Source organism: Strix aluco, chromosome 1 (genome assembly GCF_031877795.1).
Source record: "Strix aluco isolate bStrAlu1 chromosome 1, bStrAlu1.hap1, whole genome shotgun sequence".
Lineage (NCBI taxonomy): Eukaryota > Metazoa > Chordata > Aves > Strigiformes > Strigidae > Strix > Strix aluco.
The window spans coordinates 41,449,825-41,467,852 of record NC_133931.1 but is presented as its reverse complement, the minus strand read 5'-3'; the positions used below and the strand labels follow the sequence as shown (position 1 = coordinate 41,467,852).

At 37.8% G+C, this 18,028-nt stretch overlaps 1 protein-coding gene across 1 annotated transcript in view; it reads right to left on the bottom strand.

Moving 5' to 3' along the window:
- TOX (thymocyte selection associated high mobility group box) overlaps nucleotides 1-18,028 on the bottom strand; it is a 225,791-nt gene that overhangs the window by 12,019 nt on the left and 195,744 nt on the right. The window contains exons 6-7 of the mRNA XM_074818637.1: nucleotides 15,261-15,341; nucleotides 1,839-2,225 (exon numbers count right to left, since the gene is read on the bottom strand). Of these exons, the coding sequence (XP_074674738.1) occupies nucleotides 1,839-2,225; nucleotides 15,261-15,341 (468 nt within the window). The remainder of the gene's footprint in view (nucleotides 1-1,838; nucleotides 2,226-15,260; nucleotides 15,342-18,028) is intronic.

Sequence of the window (18,028 nt, the reverse complement as noted above, 5' to 3'; positions counted from 1 at the left end):
GATTTTCAAATCTGTTCGGTAAATTATGCCTATCAATGATTCTGGAAAAGACATAAGGGGTTTGGTCTTCTATAGCTCTGCATTGGATAAGTAATTGGACAAGTGACACTGAACTTGGCAAACAATCTGAACTCAGAAGACTGAATCACTTTGCAATAAAAACTTGCTGAAATATAACTACACAATCTCAACAGGCTGTTGTCACAGATGTTTTTTGTGTTTGGTAAATGAACCAGGGTACTGTATTAAGTCTCTGTCCATTGCTTTGTCTCGCATTGCTCTGAGCCTTCAGGTTCAACCAGGACTGCGTTAGGCTTAGGATCTCCAGACAGACCCTCCTGGCTCACCTGTCTAGGACTTCCCCTAGATAATTCTAGCTGCTCAAGCTTGGGGTTAACTCCTGAGTTTCTCTGAGACTTGAGCATAGGCTCTCACATTAGTTTCTAACCAATAGAAAAACCTTCAGGAATACATAACAGTAAAAGACTCCACATTTGTGTGGTCATAAGTATGTTGAGTCTGTTTGCTCTGATCATGAAAAATAAACTGGACTAGGAAACAGTTGTAAACACTACAAATTTTCCTTCCTGTCTGATTACTCCAAATCACTCTTGAGACTAAGATCAAAATCTCTGAAAAAACCCAGATCATCCTGAGCACACCTTGGTTTACCTTCTGGACAACTGAATTTATCAGTCCAGATTGCTTTCAACTCTTTTTACTTTTTTTTTTTTTTTTTTTGTCCTGCTTTGGAAATTTCTTTCCCTGTTAAATTGTTCTCCCAGCTAGAAGCTATGTTTTGTGTTCAGGTATTCCCACCTCTGAAGACCAATCCTGAGATGAAATGTTTCCAGCTTGGAAAGCAAATGCAAATGCCTTGTTAGCAAAGGTGAATTTATAGAGATATTCAAAACATGCAGCAAATTCATGACTATGTATTGTCAAACAGAACTGACAAGTTTGGTGTATACAAATTTTCTAGATTCTCCATCCAAAAAATTTTCATTCTAATGTCTCTTTGCAAAGCAAGATCTTATTATTGATAGTCAGATCTCATCCAATGCAAAAGGAAGTTTTTTCTCATGAAATCAGCGGAGTTAATTTACTCTAACTCTCCATAGGCCTGGGCCTGAAAGACACAATGCTATGGTTGGCCTGCATTCATTCAGAACTCCTAGGAAATGTATTGAGAATCAACCATCTAAAACACTGAGAATGACAAAAAAAAAAAAAAAAAAAGCCACCATATTGGGGTACTGGGGACAGCCCAATTATTTTCAATAAAAAGAGGTATATCTATCTAACAAAATGAAGTTATGAATGCAGCATAAACTAACACTAGTGATCACTTAATCTAGCATGTTTAACACAAGCAGTATTGCTTCATGTTCCCTGACTGTTCCACAGTAAGCAGAAGGATAACAGCACAAGCTACAATCGTATCCTTTTCTAGACATGCCTGCCTTTTGTTTGTAAAATGTGTTTCCTGATGACTTAACATTTCACTTATATTTGCAGATGGATCTACAGAGACACTTCTATTTAAAGGCTGCCTCCTGAATTTGGGGAGGAGACAGGACTAGCATGCAGAAGAATGTGATGAACATTGTTGCTAGCACAAACAGTTCTACTGAAGTTCTCCGTCATCTGGGTAAACTCATTCATTTGTTCTTGTCTTTGAAACACTAAGCCCTCAGACTGTACTACCATGGTTTTGGAACTCTGTAAAATTACAGCTAATCCATAGCTCAATCTCTCTCACTGTCAGCTTCAGGATGACTTTCCCTCCTCCCCCAGAAAGAAAAAATTCTCCAGACAACTGAAAAGCTCAAACTTACTTGCTGCATTGTAGGTGAATGTAAAGCAGACTGGACTTGCATCGGTAGCTGGTTTCCAATGGGCTGCTGCATTGAAATCGGCTGGTGTTGCTGGATGTTGAGATGCTGGTGCAGAGGGGGGCTGATCTGAAGAGGTGGTGGTGGGGACACAGCCATGTTTGCTATGGAAACAGTCACTGGCATTTGGTTGTTGGGCTTGGGCGCTATGTTCCTGGGGATATTGGCATGCATGGCAGTGATGTGAGGATTCATTCCTGGTTGTTGGTGGTAGTGGGAACTGAGGTACAGTGCAGAGTGAGCCTGGGTGGGCCCATGGAACACTGACTGCTTTGAATTCATCATCTGAGGTTGTGGGGAGGCTTTAACATCAACGGGTTCGCTGTAGCTCTGTTGAGAAAACCAAAAACCAGACAATACTTAGAAGCTACAAAATACTGCTGTTCTACCCTCTGAAGTCTGATTAAGAATCACACCATGGGAAAACAGTTACCTGGACCATCAAATTGTCCTTGAAATGGAATTTGGTTATTATACTAGAAAAAGAATTAATTCCTTTTACCTTACATTTTTCAAGATGGTAAAAAAAAAAAAAGTTAGCTCCTCTGTTTCCTGGCCTAGCCTGACATTTTGCTTTTTCCAAACTTGGAACTGGCATCACTGACCTAATAACCTACACAACAAAGACAACTAAGCCTTTCACTTTTATTCACATAAACAGCCACTACTATTGTCCTCAGATTTGGTGGCCTAGTTGAAAAGAGATTCAGGAGGGCAGGTTCCAGCAAAAGTCTGCAGTGATCTTTGACATGTCTCATTTTCCCATCTGCAAACCGGGGATAAGAATTTCAGTGTCCTTTACCATACATGTGGATAACTGCTAATAGTCAGTTAGCTAACATGATGAAGAGGCTAAACCCCATCCACAGTTGTTGTACTGCACTGAATAAATATGCTAGTTGTTGTGCAGTACCGCTATATTGAAGTATTTTGTGCTGGGATGTTATCCACACATGTATAAAACATGTTTCATGAGCTGTGCATTCAGAAAAATAAGAATATTCTGATTAATTTCATTTTTAGAAAAACTTCCTTTGTTAACCCAGTTCATAAAGTTCTGAAAATTCTGTTTAAAACTGATATCTATATAAATGTTAGACTGCATCAGACACAGGGAAGCTATCTTACTAAAGCTGGAAGAATACTGCAGAGAATATTAGAAAATACACAGGTCTACCCTGATCTTTAAGAAATCTTACTGCTGCTAGAAGTAAAAACTTTCCATTAATGAACGTGTATTTTAATAATATTCTTTGTTCTAATATTTTAATAACTTGTTACATTTGATTTAAACTCAATTTGTTGTTTTCCATACGCTTATTTTCTTAGATCTTCTGTGTGCTAACTCTGTGTGCTCAAATAAATGATGAAATAAATTTAAGAATTAACTCCCATGAGCTTATAAGTGGGAATCATAATTTGCAGTTCAGTCACACTGGGATTAATAGTCAGTGAAAGGTGAAACATGCTGGAAAAAAATGGCAGAAATGTCCCTCTGGAGAAAGAAGTCACTTTGTCAAAACAAGGGCTGAAAGATGCATATATGCCCTTATTCTGTGACCTCCATGTCATGTTTGCTCAGTTTACAAGTCAGAGTAAGTTTCATGTTACTCTCAGCACTCCAGGGTCAGTGAAGTCTATTTGTATTCTTTCTGAAGGATGTACTATCACCACCAATCCGCTGACATGTGCGTTACTGAAATTGCTTCATTATATATGATGATAAAGATGAGAAAGATAACTTCATTCTTCCTAAATATAACTGCAGTTCTATTAGCAAAAAAACCCTTGTTTTCTCCAGTAAACTAAGGACAATTAAATGAATATGATAAAACGAAGGCAAATCTCTGCCTCTGTGGATCTGCCTGGCTCTTCTATGTATTATATGGATGTTTGCAGGATTCAGATAGAGACATAAAAACCCACAGTAAACAGTAAAACCTGAAAGCAGGCGCAAAATCTGCCAGGTTTTTGTTATTATTTTTAAAACACTGAACTAATGCTCATAATGACATGAGAAATATTTTCCCCCTCTCTTCCCAGTTGTATTTTTAGGACACTCTTGTGAGTGTGATAGCAAAGACTGGCAGGTTTGCTGAAATTTCAGAGATTCAGAGAAAGTTTGTTAATTAGAATCATGGTCAGGACCCTCCTCTTGTGTGTCCTGGGCTCTTTACACATTACAGGAGGTGTATACTGTGTTCTTTCTTGAGAAAATTGAAGTTTTACTGAGAGCATCATCCCCTCATGAAAACAGCTTGCCTTTCCACGATGCAGCAGGCAGGCTCTATCTGGTCCAAGCAGGGATAATTGCTCCTGAAGCATCTAAGGGAAGATCGGTTAACGTTCCTCCTGGTGACAGAGTATCAAAAATCTTTGCAGCACTATTTGTGACATAACTGATACATACTTTTATTTCATTTGTGACTACAAAGATGCTGCCATACATCTGTTTAACAAAGATGAACCAATTTAATTATTGGGTAATTCTGAGTTCACACATAAGTGGTGAATGCATGGCCCATCCCGATAAAATTACAGATGTATCAGACAGTTAGCAAATACCAAATTATGTTAAGAGGAATTGTACAGTCTTGGGCCAGAGATTAATAACACTTGCTTTACCTCTGAGAAGAGTGTCTGCAAAGTGATCAAAAGGGATCATTCCAGCAGTCTCAAGCTATCAATCAGCTTTCTATAAGTTTCACTACCTCCTGATCCAGTGAAAAGCACAACACTTCAGTTTCAGACCAAGTATTTTGCTGTTACTTAGGATGCTTTAAATCATATGTGATCTGAAGCCACATTGTCCAATATCAGTGCGAAACACATCAATATTATCAGTTACCGGGAATCTTGATAAATGAACCCATTAAATGCTATTCTCCAGCATACTGCACTTTTTCTAAGGCTCCGTCAGAAACACAGATTTTATAAGTATTGCTGAAGATAATGGAACAGGTGATGTCAAATCTTTTGGTTTTGTTATGTTGCTTTACTGTGAAATATAGCAAGAGGTATATATGATGCATAGGTCACACTATCATTTCAGGCACAATTACTGCTTTCACAGATTTGAATGGGCATTGCACCTGACCAGTACTGCATCAGACAGTCTTAGATGAGGACTTTTATTATGGATACAACCAGGAATGAAGAAAGAAGGGATCTGATTAGCCAATATGGGCTTCAAGTGCACAGTCATGTCCCCTAACTTTGCAGGTTGGAATTCAGTCAATTTTCTCTTGCCTTACCCAAGGAGAAGAGCAGATAAATAATTTTTTAAGAAACCCTCTTTAGTTAATCTGCCCAAAACCAACACAGACAATTTACATCTCTAATTTTTGACATGAAGTTATAGGATACAATTCAGTTACAGATACATGCAGTGAAGACGAAAATTACAAATCCATACACACAGGCCACCAAACATTGAAACACTGTATCCCCTAAGTGACAAGGTCTTCTACTAGACTTGCAGTGAGAAAAGCTTTTATCACCACTATCAGAAATATGGTGTTGTAGACCCACCACTAGAGGGTGACAGAATATTATATTTAGTTAATGGTAAGAAGTGGCATTGTATGCATACATTGGCAAATATACGCTAGGACCACAAACTAGCTTTTCTTGACAGTCCTTTATGCTCTTTGAGTGGCTTCTACTTCTTCTGGAGTTCAGGTCAAAGCCTTACTCTAAATCTTTCAAGTTCTTCACAGGGTAGGAGTAGGGTTTCTTATGGACCTGCCTCCCCATCTAACATCACCATCTAATACAGTTGCCTAAATTAAAAAAAAATAATAATCAGAAGGTGAAGACAAGGTAGGTAGGCCAAGGTAATGGAATGCTACAGAAAAGGTATGACTGCCCTTTAGGCACAACACAAAATCACCTTTTTTTTTTTTTTTTACAAGAATCTATTGTTTTACTGAAACACGAAGAAAAAGAGAGAAGAACGTTTTGAAATCCCAACAGAAAGAGAATGAAAGTAGAAGAGAAATAGGGAAAGGAAGGAAACAAAATAAACACTACTCTAACTCTGATGATAATAAAGATTATATTAATTAAAAGTACTGGTGCATGACCTTCAGTCCACAAAATTATTCTACTAGTATCATACCTACAAGAAAATGTGTGATGATACAGATGAGTGATGTTCTCCAGAGAAAGTGTTGAGAGTTGATCATTTTGCACAAATTTTTCACCAAACTCATGCCTTTCCTTCCAACTCTAGACAAAGAGCACTTTCCCATCCACCTTTTACTCCCCTATTGTGTGCCAAAACTCTTTATGCAGAATTGCCAATTTAAAGAATTAAATTAGGTTAAGGGGTTAAGCATCCAGTTGTGCTAGTCTTTTCTGAGGAGAACTGCCCTGGGACTAATGGTCCTTCTTATCACAGACTGAATACAGGCATGGAGAGGGGTGTTAGTTCCTTAGAGGGAGGTGACACTGGGATTTCCTTCACCCCAAAACATCCAACCCACTCCTACAGTTGACAAATGATTTCTGGTACAGCCGTCCTGCTCAATTTAGTGGTGTGAGTGTCTCATCTCTCACAGTCAGAGAAAACAGCAACAGCCTAATGATGCCATTCTGGCATTTCCACAGCTTCCTTTAGGATATAATTTTACGTTCACTTTGAAAAGTTGCCCTTTAAACCCGCACCTGTATATCTGGGTAACCAAACAGCTGTTGAAACCTACACATGGGTTTTGATTCTCTTTCTAACTTGTGACTGCCTTCTGGATACTGTTGGCTCTTCTAACCCCACTTCTGTTGGAACATAAACAACATCCATGTGACTGAAAGTAGAGGACATGTTTTAACAAAGCAGTACTCTAAGGGCGTGATCCTTAGGCTACTGAATTTAATGGAAAGTCTCCTATTAACTTAAATGGAATTTGGATCAGAGCCCAACACTTACTTCAGTATTAATGCCTGGATGTCCATTTAATTCTTCATGAGAATCAGGTAGGACCCAGCTAACAGAGGCTGAGAATCATTCCCAATTGATGAGCAGTACTTTTGACCTGTATTTCTTCAGAAGCATACTTAGAAACTACTCGTGCCTATACTTCCTTCATTTTGCTTTTTTAACATGTTAATGCAGTTATTGTTAGAAATGTTGCCAGCAAGTAGGCCCATAGAGATAAATATATACACACATGTGTATGAACAGCTTCAACTTACATACTGTACACGTTTTATATTCAGCATTCTTATCTACTATAGCATATGATACCATAATATATGGGAACTAAATACTTTTGAAATAATTTCATTCTGTTTGCAACATAAAATCAAAAAGTCAGTGTTGTCTCGAAGAAACCATAGTTGTTCTACTTACAGAGGAAAAAGGTTTTTTTTCTTATTCTATTGATTTCACAAAATTAGTTAATGATCAAAGCCTTTCAGCTGTAGCAATATAATTTCAGTCATTTACAGACCAGACATTATCAAAATACTTCTTTATTATCAGTAGCAATTAAGCTCTCCTTTATAGTAAAATATTCAGTAAATAATTGACATTTGCAACATTCAGTAAATGTTCTTGGTACTGTTGGATGCCTATGTGTCCTTTAAATACATGCTGAAAGATCTCCTCAAGGGCAAAGGCACGACCCTTATGGCCAATATGGCCAGCATAAACTTTCTATCAATACAAACAGCTTTAGTTGTGAAACATAACCTATTCCAGCCTCAGAAGATTTTTTTACATAGCCAAAATGGTGTAACATAGTTTTATTTTAAATGAGAAACAGATGCTTCTCTTTAAAGGAGAAACAGAGGTTTGGCATCCTCTCTACATAGACAAGGAACATGGACTATGTGAGTATTTCAAAGTCTAGGAAAGAGTTTAACTCAACTCAGGTTTTGCATGAATACGTGTCAGAAACCTATCTAGTTGCCATACTGTCCCTTTTCATGATGGTGCCATGCACACATCTAGTGACTGGTGTCCATCTGTGAGCCATGCTGAGGAATGCAACAATTTTTGGACTCTATGACCAGAATGAAGGTTATGTTCAGGTAACAGCAGTGATTATGTCAGCTGGTACCAGGAAGGTCCAGGCTGTGCAGGCTGTGATCAAACTTAGGCAGGCCTGACTCAGCTTTAAATGAGTTATCTTCAGTGCTGTGGCATTAAAGAGGTAGATAGAAGGAAATTGGCTGAATATTTATGCAGCTCCTACAAAGCTTACCTAAGCTTAAGTTTGCATCTGCTGTCTTTGCCGTCTCTTTGGTGGAAGGAACATCTTGAATTGTTTATTCCTTCTCTCAGCTTTTCTGTGTTCACATAATCCTGTCTGTTTTTAACATTTTTGACATTTTAGGTCACTTCCAACCCTAAGCCTGTCCTTGAGAAGAAGCCCTTCTTCTAGCCTACATTTGTTTAGCCATTTTATAAATGCCCCTGTGAAGCTGTTTATGAGACAACGACGCTTCTCTGGAAGCATTTTCTCTTTCCTGCTTAGCTCTTTAACTTCTCTAGAGATTCCTTTGACTTAACTCTATCCAGTCTGGTAGAGAACTCATATGCATATTTGCAGTACGGCTGCCTTCCTACCTAAGTCACAAGAGGCAATGATGTTTCACAGTCACAAGAAGCAAATGATGTTTCGTATTTTGTTAATTCCAGTCACCTATTGCAATAACAACATCTGGGACTCTAGAGAGTTCAGAGAGCTTTTTGACACATTCTTGATGTTTCAGAACAAAGAAGTAAGCCATGGGTTGTCATCTATAATTAGCCAAGGTGGCTCAGAAGAACATCTTCAAATCTAAATATACATTTTGTAATCATCTACAGGGGATTGTCATGGATTCATTCAGGGTATGTAAGTAAAAATGGATGTTTTATGAATGTAACCTGGGTACATGTGATAAAGGATATGCAACTTTAATTTGATACAAGTGTTTTAATTCCCCAAATGGAAGCACTAGGCTAATAGTGAAATCTAGTTTTATTAACTCACTTCAAAACCAAACACAGTTCATCTCCAACTCAAAATCTGGCTTCTCTCAAGCTCAAGACACTTCTGCCATTTTTGGCAGAAATTATTTGAGAGCATCTCTCAGTTTTTCAACTGCTGAATGCAAAGCTTCACATGATTGAGCCTCAAATTGTATTCATGGCATTAACTTAAATATAGTTTGCTCTACATTTTCAGCTGCAGTAGATAGTTGGTTTCCTTGCTAGACAAGAAGATGGTTGGATTTGTGTTATTATCAGATTAGACAATTGTTTTATAAATAGAAATGTTCACTTACCAGATACTCTGATACATCACATACTTGCACATACATAAGTTTATTGGATTCCTTGAAAATTTCTGACTACATCATACTAACTCCAGAAAGAATGAAAGACTGAAGTATCATAGAAGCATGAAGTACCTGCTGTAAAAGCCTTACATTATAGTTTTCCCAGCTAGTGATTCTAATGTTTAATGGAAAAAAGTAAAAGCTGTACGTGCATGTCATCATTCTGGGTTTTGTTTTGTTTTTTTTTTTTTTGTTATTGTTCTAAGGGAAATATTGCCAAATGCCTTGTAGCACTTTAACAGCTACAAAAAAAAGAAAAAAAATCATGCATCAAACATAACCATATTTTTTATTTATTCTTTCTCTGATGCATTCACTGAGAATAGTCTAAACTGTTTTATGAATTTCCAAAACATCTGCATGGACTGGGGCTAGATATAATATAGGAATCTGTTGTCTCAAAAAGCAGAAACCAGGTGCCTTTCTGCCAGCAACAGAAGGGATGCTGCTCTCCTTGTATGCAATAGTCAACTGATGAAAGCACTGACCAGGGCAGTTCAGCCATCTACTCTGTCAAGAAATAGTCAGAATTTTATTTCCAAGAGAAATGTCCTGAATGCCAGCAGCTACTTATTTCAGGGAGGAGTGAGCCAGGATACGGTGCTCCCCTGCATCTGAAGCTTGGCCACTGTGCAGAAAAGAATTTGGGATTCACTGGGCTACAGAAAACAAATCATGGAGAGAGCACACCTGCACATCCACATTTACTTAGGAGTGGGGAGAAGGACAATCTTGGACTGTTGATGTATTTTCTTTCCTTTTTATATGTTAGCCAAGTGCTCTCACCCCATACATATATGAAATGGGAAACTAATACCAAGTTTACTGTTTGAGTTTTGGGTATTGTTTTTTTTTTATCATGGTTTCCATTTTGCTTTTTACAAGTAGCTCAAACTTTTTCATGTATACTCACTGCAGTCTTAAGAGACTCAAATTCCTTAGGCTGTTCAATTTTATTACAACTTAGGCAGTGTAACAGATATTTTGGGTGCCTAGAAACTCTCTGGTTACAAACTGCTGTGCTAATGGCATTAAGGCAATGCCAGTCTTACTAGATATGACCTTTAGTTTTTTTTATGAAACATAATTGCAAGGTGATGGGCTAGGAAACCTATGCCTGCCATATACTTCAAGAAGCAATTTTACATGTCCAAAGGATTTGTGCTGTCCACAAAACTGAAAAATGTCCAGTGCGTTTGCTGCAGTGTCAAGTGAGGACACCACTTTGACTTAGCTACAACGTCAGAGTTTTGAAATATGCTTGAGTATTTTGAATTTGAATAATATTCTCCTTGCTGAGAGGCTTTAGCTTCAGCCATAGCTGCTAAAATATGTCTGCATGAAACTTTAAGTTGTGTCACTACACAGACAGAATTAAAGATTCATTTAGCCAGAGAGAATAAAACAGGGAAATCTTCTTTGTACTATTCACTTAAACATGTACTGCTATAGTTAATATACATATATGTATCACTTATATGCACATATATTATGCATGTTAAATACATAATATGCATACTGTTATATAAATATACATAGATGTACATATATAATATATGAAAGTATTTAATATTTACACAAATATATCTGTATTAAATATATATATTTGAAAGATGCAGCAAAAACTCTAATGTCAGCCAGAAAAAAGGCTGGTTAAGCTAGAAAAAGTGCTTGTTTTATGAAAAAGTAAAATTGCAATTCACAGCATTTTATGTAATGGTATACAAATTACCAGATACCAGAGACTGCATTTCTGGACCTGAATAGTACTAAAAGTTGCAACTAAGGGCAAATATAAAGACACTTGTTTACAATGCAAAGGCTTAGTCAGTACTATAAGCAATATGGCAATCTGCATAGCAGAAGATATAATGCTTTGTAATGTGATTTTTACTTTACATATCAATTCCTACACACATGAGCAAACTCAACAACAGCCCCATTAATTTCAATCATTATAAAAAAGGAGAAAATACAGGAAATAAACTGATAAATTAAATAGGGATTAATGCATAACTGAAATATTTACACAATCATATGTTTAGCTTATTTACTGGGTGGTAGCTCTATTTTATAAAGACATCACTAAAGCATTTAAAAGTGTACTAGAGATGGGCTGGCAATCCTATTGCCAAAGTTGCTGGTGACATTTCCACTCTTTTCAGTTATGATTTCATCAAAGAACACAGTCTGAAATTATACATGCTAGGTGTGTGAGTGACTTCTCTATGTGTGTGTGTGTATGAAACTCCAACCAGAACTGCTCAGCTTTGTCAAAAATGCACCCAGAGGAAAGCACAGTATGCCTCCCAAAATATTTGGGTGCCCTCCCTTAAGATACAATGGAAGAGGGACTTGAACTCTGGAAAGGACAATGTTAGATTGTAATAAAGAGTAATATCTCATCTTCCCGTGAAATGGCACTCAAATTTATAAGCATGTATCATCTGAGAAAGCAGCTGAGACAATTCCTTCACGTGGGCTTTCCTAGTACTGGTTGCTCTCTATGATAAAGAGCAGGCAGTCTGTCCCTCATGTTCATCTCCAGTTTCCCTCCCTATGCACCCATGGCTATGAGTGTATGAAGGAGAAGTGAGGAATGAGAGGACAAGAGAAGGACTAGGAAAAAGACTGGCTGAAGTTAAGGTTTGCTGTTGGAGAGGGAGAGGGGAGGGGAGGGGAGGGGAGGGGAGGGGAGGGGAGGGGAGGGGAGGAGAGGAGAGGAGAGGAGAGGAGAGGAGAGGAGAGGAGAGGAGAGGAGAGGAGAGGAGAGGAGAGGAGAGGAGAGGAGAGGAGAGGAGAGGAGAGGAGAGGAGAGGAGAGGAGAGGAGAGGAGAGGAGAGGAGAGGAGAGGAGAGGAGAGGAGAGGAGAGGAGAGGAGAGGAGAGGAGAGGAGAGGAGAGGAGAGGAGAGGAGAGGAGAGGAGAGGAGAGGAGAGGAGAGGGAGGACAAAGGGAGGGGAGGAGAGGACAAAGGGAGGGGAGGAGAGGACAAAGGGAGGGGAGAGGAGAGGGCAAAGGGCTGTACTCCCACCCCAGAGCTTGGGATGAAAACTAATGTTCCTCAATTTCATTATTCTGCTGTCAAGCAGAGGCTAAGAAATCTCCTGGCAAAAGGAGATTTAACCCATTTCTCTGCAGTCTTCTGACTATTCCAGCATCTCAAATGGCCAAGATGAGTGAAGTGAATTCAGCTCCAAGTCTGGTCCACTCAGGTATAACATGGCATATGTCCATTCCTTTGCTTTTCAGAAAAATGGAGACTTGCAAATAAATGCAGGAAAACATACACAAACACTCACATCACTGGCATATAAGCCCTACACTCACTAGTTGTTTAAAAATTGGCAATACTTCATGAAAAAAGTGGCAGAATCAGTGCTCAAAAGTTAAGAAACTGGTAGAGCAGCTGCTTTGGGATGTGTGAGACATCTGCTGAACTAGAGACAGGGGACCTGAGCAGCACCCTTGCCTGCTTGTGCCTGCCTCTTTCCACAGGCAGAGTCCTCTGGGAAGGGAGAAGGAAGGAAGTTTGATAATTGGGTAATTCCTATCATTTGGATAGCAAGAATATGTCCTGATGTGATGTGAAGCACAACTGAACATCTCATAGCTGCCAGTAAGCTGACCCTGAAGTCACTGGAGCTCTGCTATGAACATGAAGGGTGTAATATTGGTCAAATACTCTGAAAAATGAAGTTCTAGATGTCCCAAGCAGGACACCCGAAACTGTTGTAAACCTGATTTTCAATGATTTAGCTGTGTTTTAAAATATGGACAATACAAACTTCCCACTCCAGACTGTTAATGACAATTTCTTTACACTAAAACACTGCTGGGATGAGGAGAACAGAAAATCCTGTAAAGAAACAAGGTTAAACAACATGCAGCAAATACAACACAGGAGCTCCCAGGGTGAATACCTGATTATAAGCGTGTGAAATGGGACTCACACAGAGTGTGGTATAAAGTATAAAACATACCATGTGAGCAAATCATTAATATTTTATTAATGTATTTTTGGAAAAGGTATGTTACTTTTGGCATGTCTTAACTTTTGAGAATGAGGAATCTTGGAATCTTAATAATATTCTCTAAAAGTAGCTTTTATAGATGGTAATATAACACACGGACATAAAAGATCAGATGGACTCCAAATAGTCTTAATAATGTATTATATATATTTCTTTATGCTTACATGCTTGTCTAAAGAACTACAACTCTTCTGGTGCCATATAAATGTTTAATAATGATAATTTAGAATATACTGACATAATATTACATCTGGGTATTTTACATCCTTATTTCAAAATGGACTTGTTTTAGTTACATGCCAGCTCTCTTGGATTCATTGAATGTGTTCATGAGAGTAAGCAATTAGTACTCAGCTTCATTAAGTTCATATTTTGATACTTTCCACACTAGAGTAAAACATTACATTATGGGCAGAATTTAAATAATTGCTTAAAAGTTAAGAAAATGCTTCAGTGCTTTTCTGGCTAACAACAAATTTAAATATATGTACAAATGGCCTCATACACTGAACTGATCAACAATCTTTTAATTTTTTTTCTAAAAACAAACTGCTGAAAATGTAATATTTTTTTCTCTTTCCACAAAAATAAAATGAAAATAAAAATCTCATTTTTTTTAATATGTGCCATTTCAAAATTAAGCTACATAGAGTGTTATGTAAAGAGTCCATGATGTGCTGAATAATGACATTCAAGTGAAAAGTTGGCTTCTTGTATTTCTTCAAAACATACTGGAATTTTTGGGCTTTTTAGACCTATCTTCTGCCAATAAGCAGGCTATTTAAAAAAAAATTTGTTTGTGTGTATGTGGTACCCTTTCTGAAGTCAATAAGTATTTCTAGAACCAAACAGTCCTAACACAGAAATTAAAGGTACCCTGTAAATCACTTTAGCTAAATGCATTAGTATTTACGATGGTAGCTATAAAATTAAAATGCATAAGACACAAGACCCAAAAATGAATGAGGTAACACTCATATTTCAAACTTTTAAATTCAGAACAAACACTGACCAAATATTAATATAATGTAGAAAGATGCATGAAAGGTCCTTGTATGGTTAAAAATATAGCCTTCCCCTGAAACTGTGTACAAATTAAAACAATATACAGAGAAATATAGTGCAGGACCAACCACCTCAAAAACATTTAAAACTAACAAAAAGTGGTACTCATGTCATATATGCTAGTCCTTCATACTGCCATCTTTACCTCTAAAATTAATTTTATTTATGTAAGAATAAAATATATCTAAATTTGTTTTGACAGCTCCAAAACAAGTGATTCTAACTGGTATGATTCTGAAGTCACTTAATTGTTTTTTCACACTGACACAGTGCAGTAATTTCACATTCTTCTGCATATATTAAAGTCTATTACAAATTTTAAAGAGTCTGTTACAAAATTATGGACACTAAGAATGTTTGTACAAATCAATTTAGAAAATTGTTACTAGCTGTGTACTGGGGATACACTGGTGTGTTCCAGTATAAGAGCCTTATGGTGACCTATACTGTGCTCACAAAAATTGCTTCCTGAATGTAAAACGGGAATTCACATTTTCTTATGAAAATCTGCTATGTGAGCTGAGTTTGACTTTTTCTGTACTGTGACTGCAAGGTAAAAAACAGTACTTAAAAAAACTCAAAACCAAAACTAGGCATTTTGTGTATTATGTTTTTTTCCCTTTAGGTAGAACAGTGACTGCCTGGCATGGCATATTTGTTATATTGAGGTCTTTTTACCGTTATCTCCTTCCCCTGTTGAACTGCAACGACACTCCCAGCCTGGAAAAGTGCTGTCTCTATGGCCAGAAGGGAAAGGATATCTTTTCATGGAGAGATGACTGTGTTTATTGAGCATTTGCACCTTAAACCTAAGTTTAAGGTGATAAGAAACAAGGTTATTTGCACTAAATACTATGGTGCTCAGCGCCATATAAATGCTGAAAATCGTTTGCAATATGTCACTATATATATGTGTATGTATATACATTATGTGTTACCTTGGATACAAGGCTTGCTCTGTAGGCAGCTAACTGCTTCAGATATTCCTTCTTGGCAGCTTCAGTTTTCTTTTTGTATACCTAAAAACAAAGAGTGTCACATTGGTAAATTAATCTGGTTTTGTTTTTATATATCACCGGTGTGTCTCATGCATCTTCATAAAGTCTTTCTAAGTAAACAGCCTTTCCTCCTCATATTGCTTAAAGAGTGAAATAATAAACATCAAATATTTTAAAGAAAATATTGTTCTAACTGTGAAACACCCTTTAACTACCCAGCAGTACTGAAAAAACAATATCCCTCATAGCATCTCAGGTTTAATTGTTCAAAGTGAAGCGCAGGGAGTACTTGCAAATGGGACCTTTAGGGACAGGGGAAGGCAGGCGTGGGCCTCTCCACTGGCTTCCACTTGTGAGATGTGTTAAAACCCTCTGGGGAAGATGAGAATGTGCAGAAAGACATCTGAACTAAATGAACAAGGAGATGACGGCACCACGCAGATCAGCCAAGAGGTTTCTCTCCTCCCTGGATAAACTGTTGGGGGCAGTCAAAGAAGCTTCATGGAGCTGCTAAGGATAATAAATGTTAGTCATTATTTCAGTCTTGATCCCATATCGGTCTAATTAACTTCTCAGGAGCATGGATCTATTTCTGTACATTTCTCTCAACTCACCAAATTATTTTAAATGTGGCATGTGCACAATCTCATAATAGATTAAAGAGCTTGGAGAATCACTTCAATTTTGCCCAAATTTCAAGATCAAAGATTATCTGCAGGGTTAGGCAGGACCTCATATCACTACAGTAACATGATTTTAGAAAAGCATATATAGATATTTAGGATTGAAAGTTCTCAGGAGAACCAGTTTCTGACCCATGGAGCCTAGCTAATGACTTGCTGTTAGTCATGTCAGTGACAGATTCGGGAACAAGTCAGCATTTCTCTTTGCAAGTATTATCATGATTTTCTCACTACTTCATGTTTGGGTTTTTTTCTGAAAGGGTGGATTTAGGAGTCATGCAAGCATCTTGGCTTCAGGTAAGTAAGCAGGATTGCCTTCTAGACTTCTTGCTGCAGGGAAAAGCTTAAAAACCATCTAAATGGAAGGTTTAAAAGTAAGGTAGACAGATAAAAGGTTATATTTCACAATTTTTAAGTCACATGCCAGAGGTAATTCATGTGTTCATGGGCATTTGGGATTCAAAATACTGCACAAAATGGAACTGCAGCTTTGAGTCTCTGCTGTCCAATTCTGCAGCCAAGTGCACAACCCTGGGACCTGCAGAAAGCCTCCATGAAGAGAGTAAAGACCCCTCCACACTGTCTAGTTAACTGGGCTATTGATTCAAAGGTAAAAGATATGCAAAGCTATTTATGACAATTTTGGGGTGTTCTGAATACCACAGCTGAAAAACACACACACACACCCCCACAGACACACCCCCACCCCCCCACACACACCCCACCCCCCCCCACCCCCCCATCCTCCCTGGAAGGATAAACTTTATGAAATTTTAAATTGATCTCTTTCGGTCTTCCAATGCCCTAGCTGTCCTGTAATAGAGAGGACCTGGCAGCACAGAGTGCACACACAGAGGACAATACAGTTGCAAACGTAAGAGTGATAGTGTCAGGCTGGAAGGATCCAGTACAACACCATTTTTATAAAGAATGTGCTCATGAAACATTTTTTTGTTTCACTGAGGCTTTGCTTTCAGAGACAGAACAAACCTCAGATATGGGCTGGCAAAACTCAGAGGCTGCCTAAAAGGATTAAAGATTTTGCTTCCCAGGGAACCAAAAGATCATAATGGAAACAGAGAAGTCTTAGGCTTCTAAAACTGTAAATATAAAGACAGAGAGGAAAAAAGATTGGTTTTAGCTGTGCAACTGTATCTGTGCACCCTTGTAATTTCCCCAGATTAAGATAAATATATAGTGTTGGCTGATCTCCTATTGTTTTGCAAAATAAATGGTAGCAATTTACTTTTTAAGTTGTAATCACTTGTGATTATTAGGGAAATGTACTGTTTGTTTTGAAGATGAATAAAAAATTAGTCAACAATCCATTCCTAGCTGCTAAAATGAATTTAGCTTGACCTACAGAACAAAGACTATGTTATACCACTTTGTATATTGCAATGCCTCTGCATCATTCTGATAGCCAGTTTAAAAAACAGAGCTAAACAAAGAATTTTACACAGAATAATGACCTTCAAAAGATCGTGTATCTACTGCTTCCACATTGGGTTTTATTTTGCATTACACAAATATAAAAAATATATACTCCTGCTGTGCTCTTACAGTCACAGCATATTGAAAGAGTCCTCTGGGACCTGACTTTTCCCTCAAATAATCATATTGCACAAGGTTAACTCAGTAATAGGAAGCTAACAGCAATTCTGTAAATCTCCATCTAAACCATCACTACTTCATAGGAACATCATCATACAGCTGTTATTTAATTATTTCCTAACTATACATCTACCATGTTCAGTGTACACATTGTCTTGCCCTCTTTTCTTGGTCTTCTGGTGAGCCATTAATAGCCACATGAGCACCATGTCTTCAACGGTAATATAAACATTCACCATGTAATAGAAGGTAATTATAGTAAAAATATAGTTCTTACTGGATGGGGAAAGGTGTTTGATGACCCCAGCTTGCTTTGATGTTTTGCACTGGCCAAAATGGTCCCCACAGGCTGGCTTGTCTGGAGGTGGTCAGCTCACCCCACTTCATCCCTGTAAGAGCATTGGGATGTCC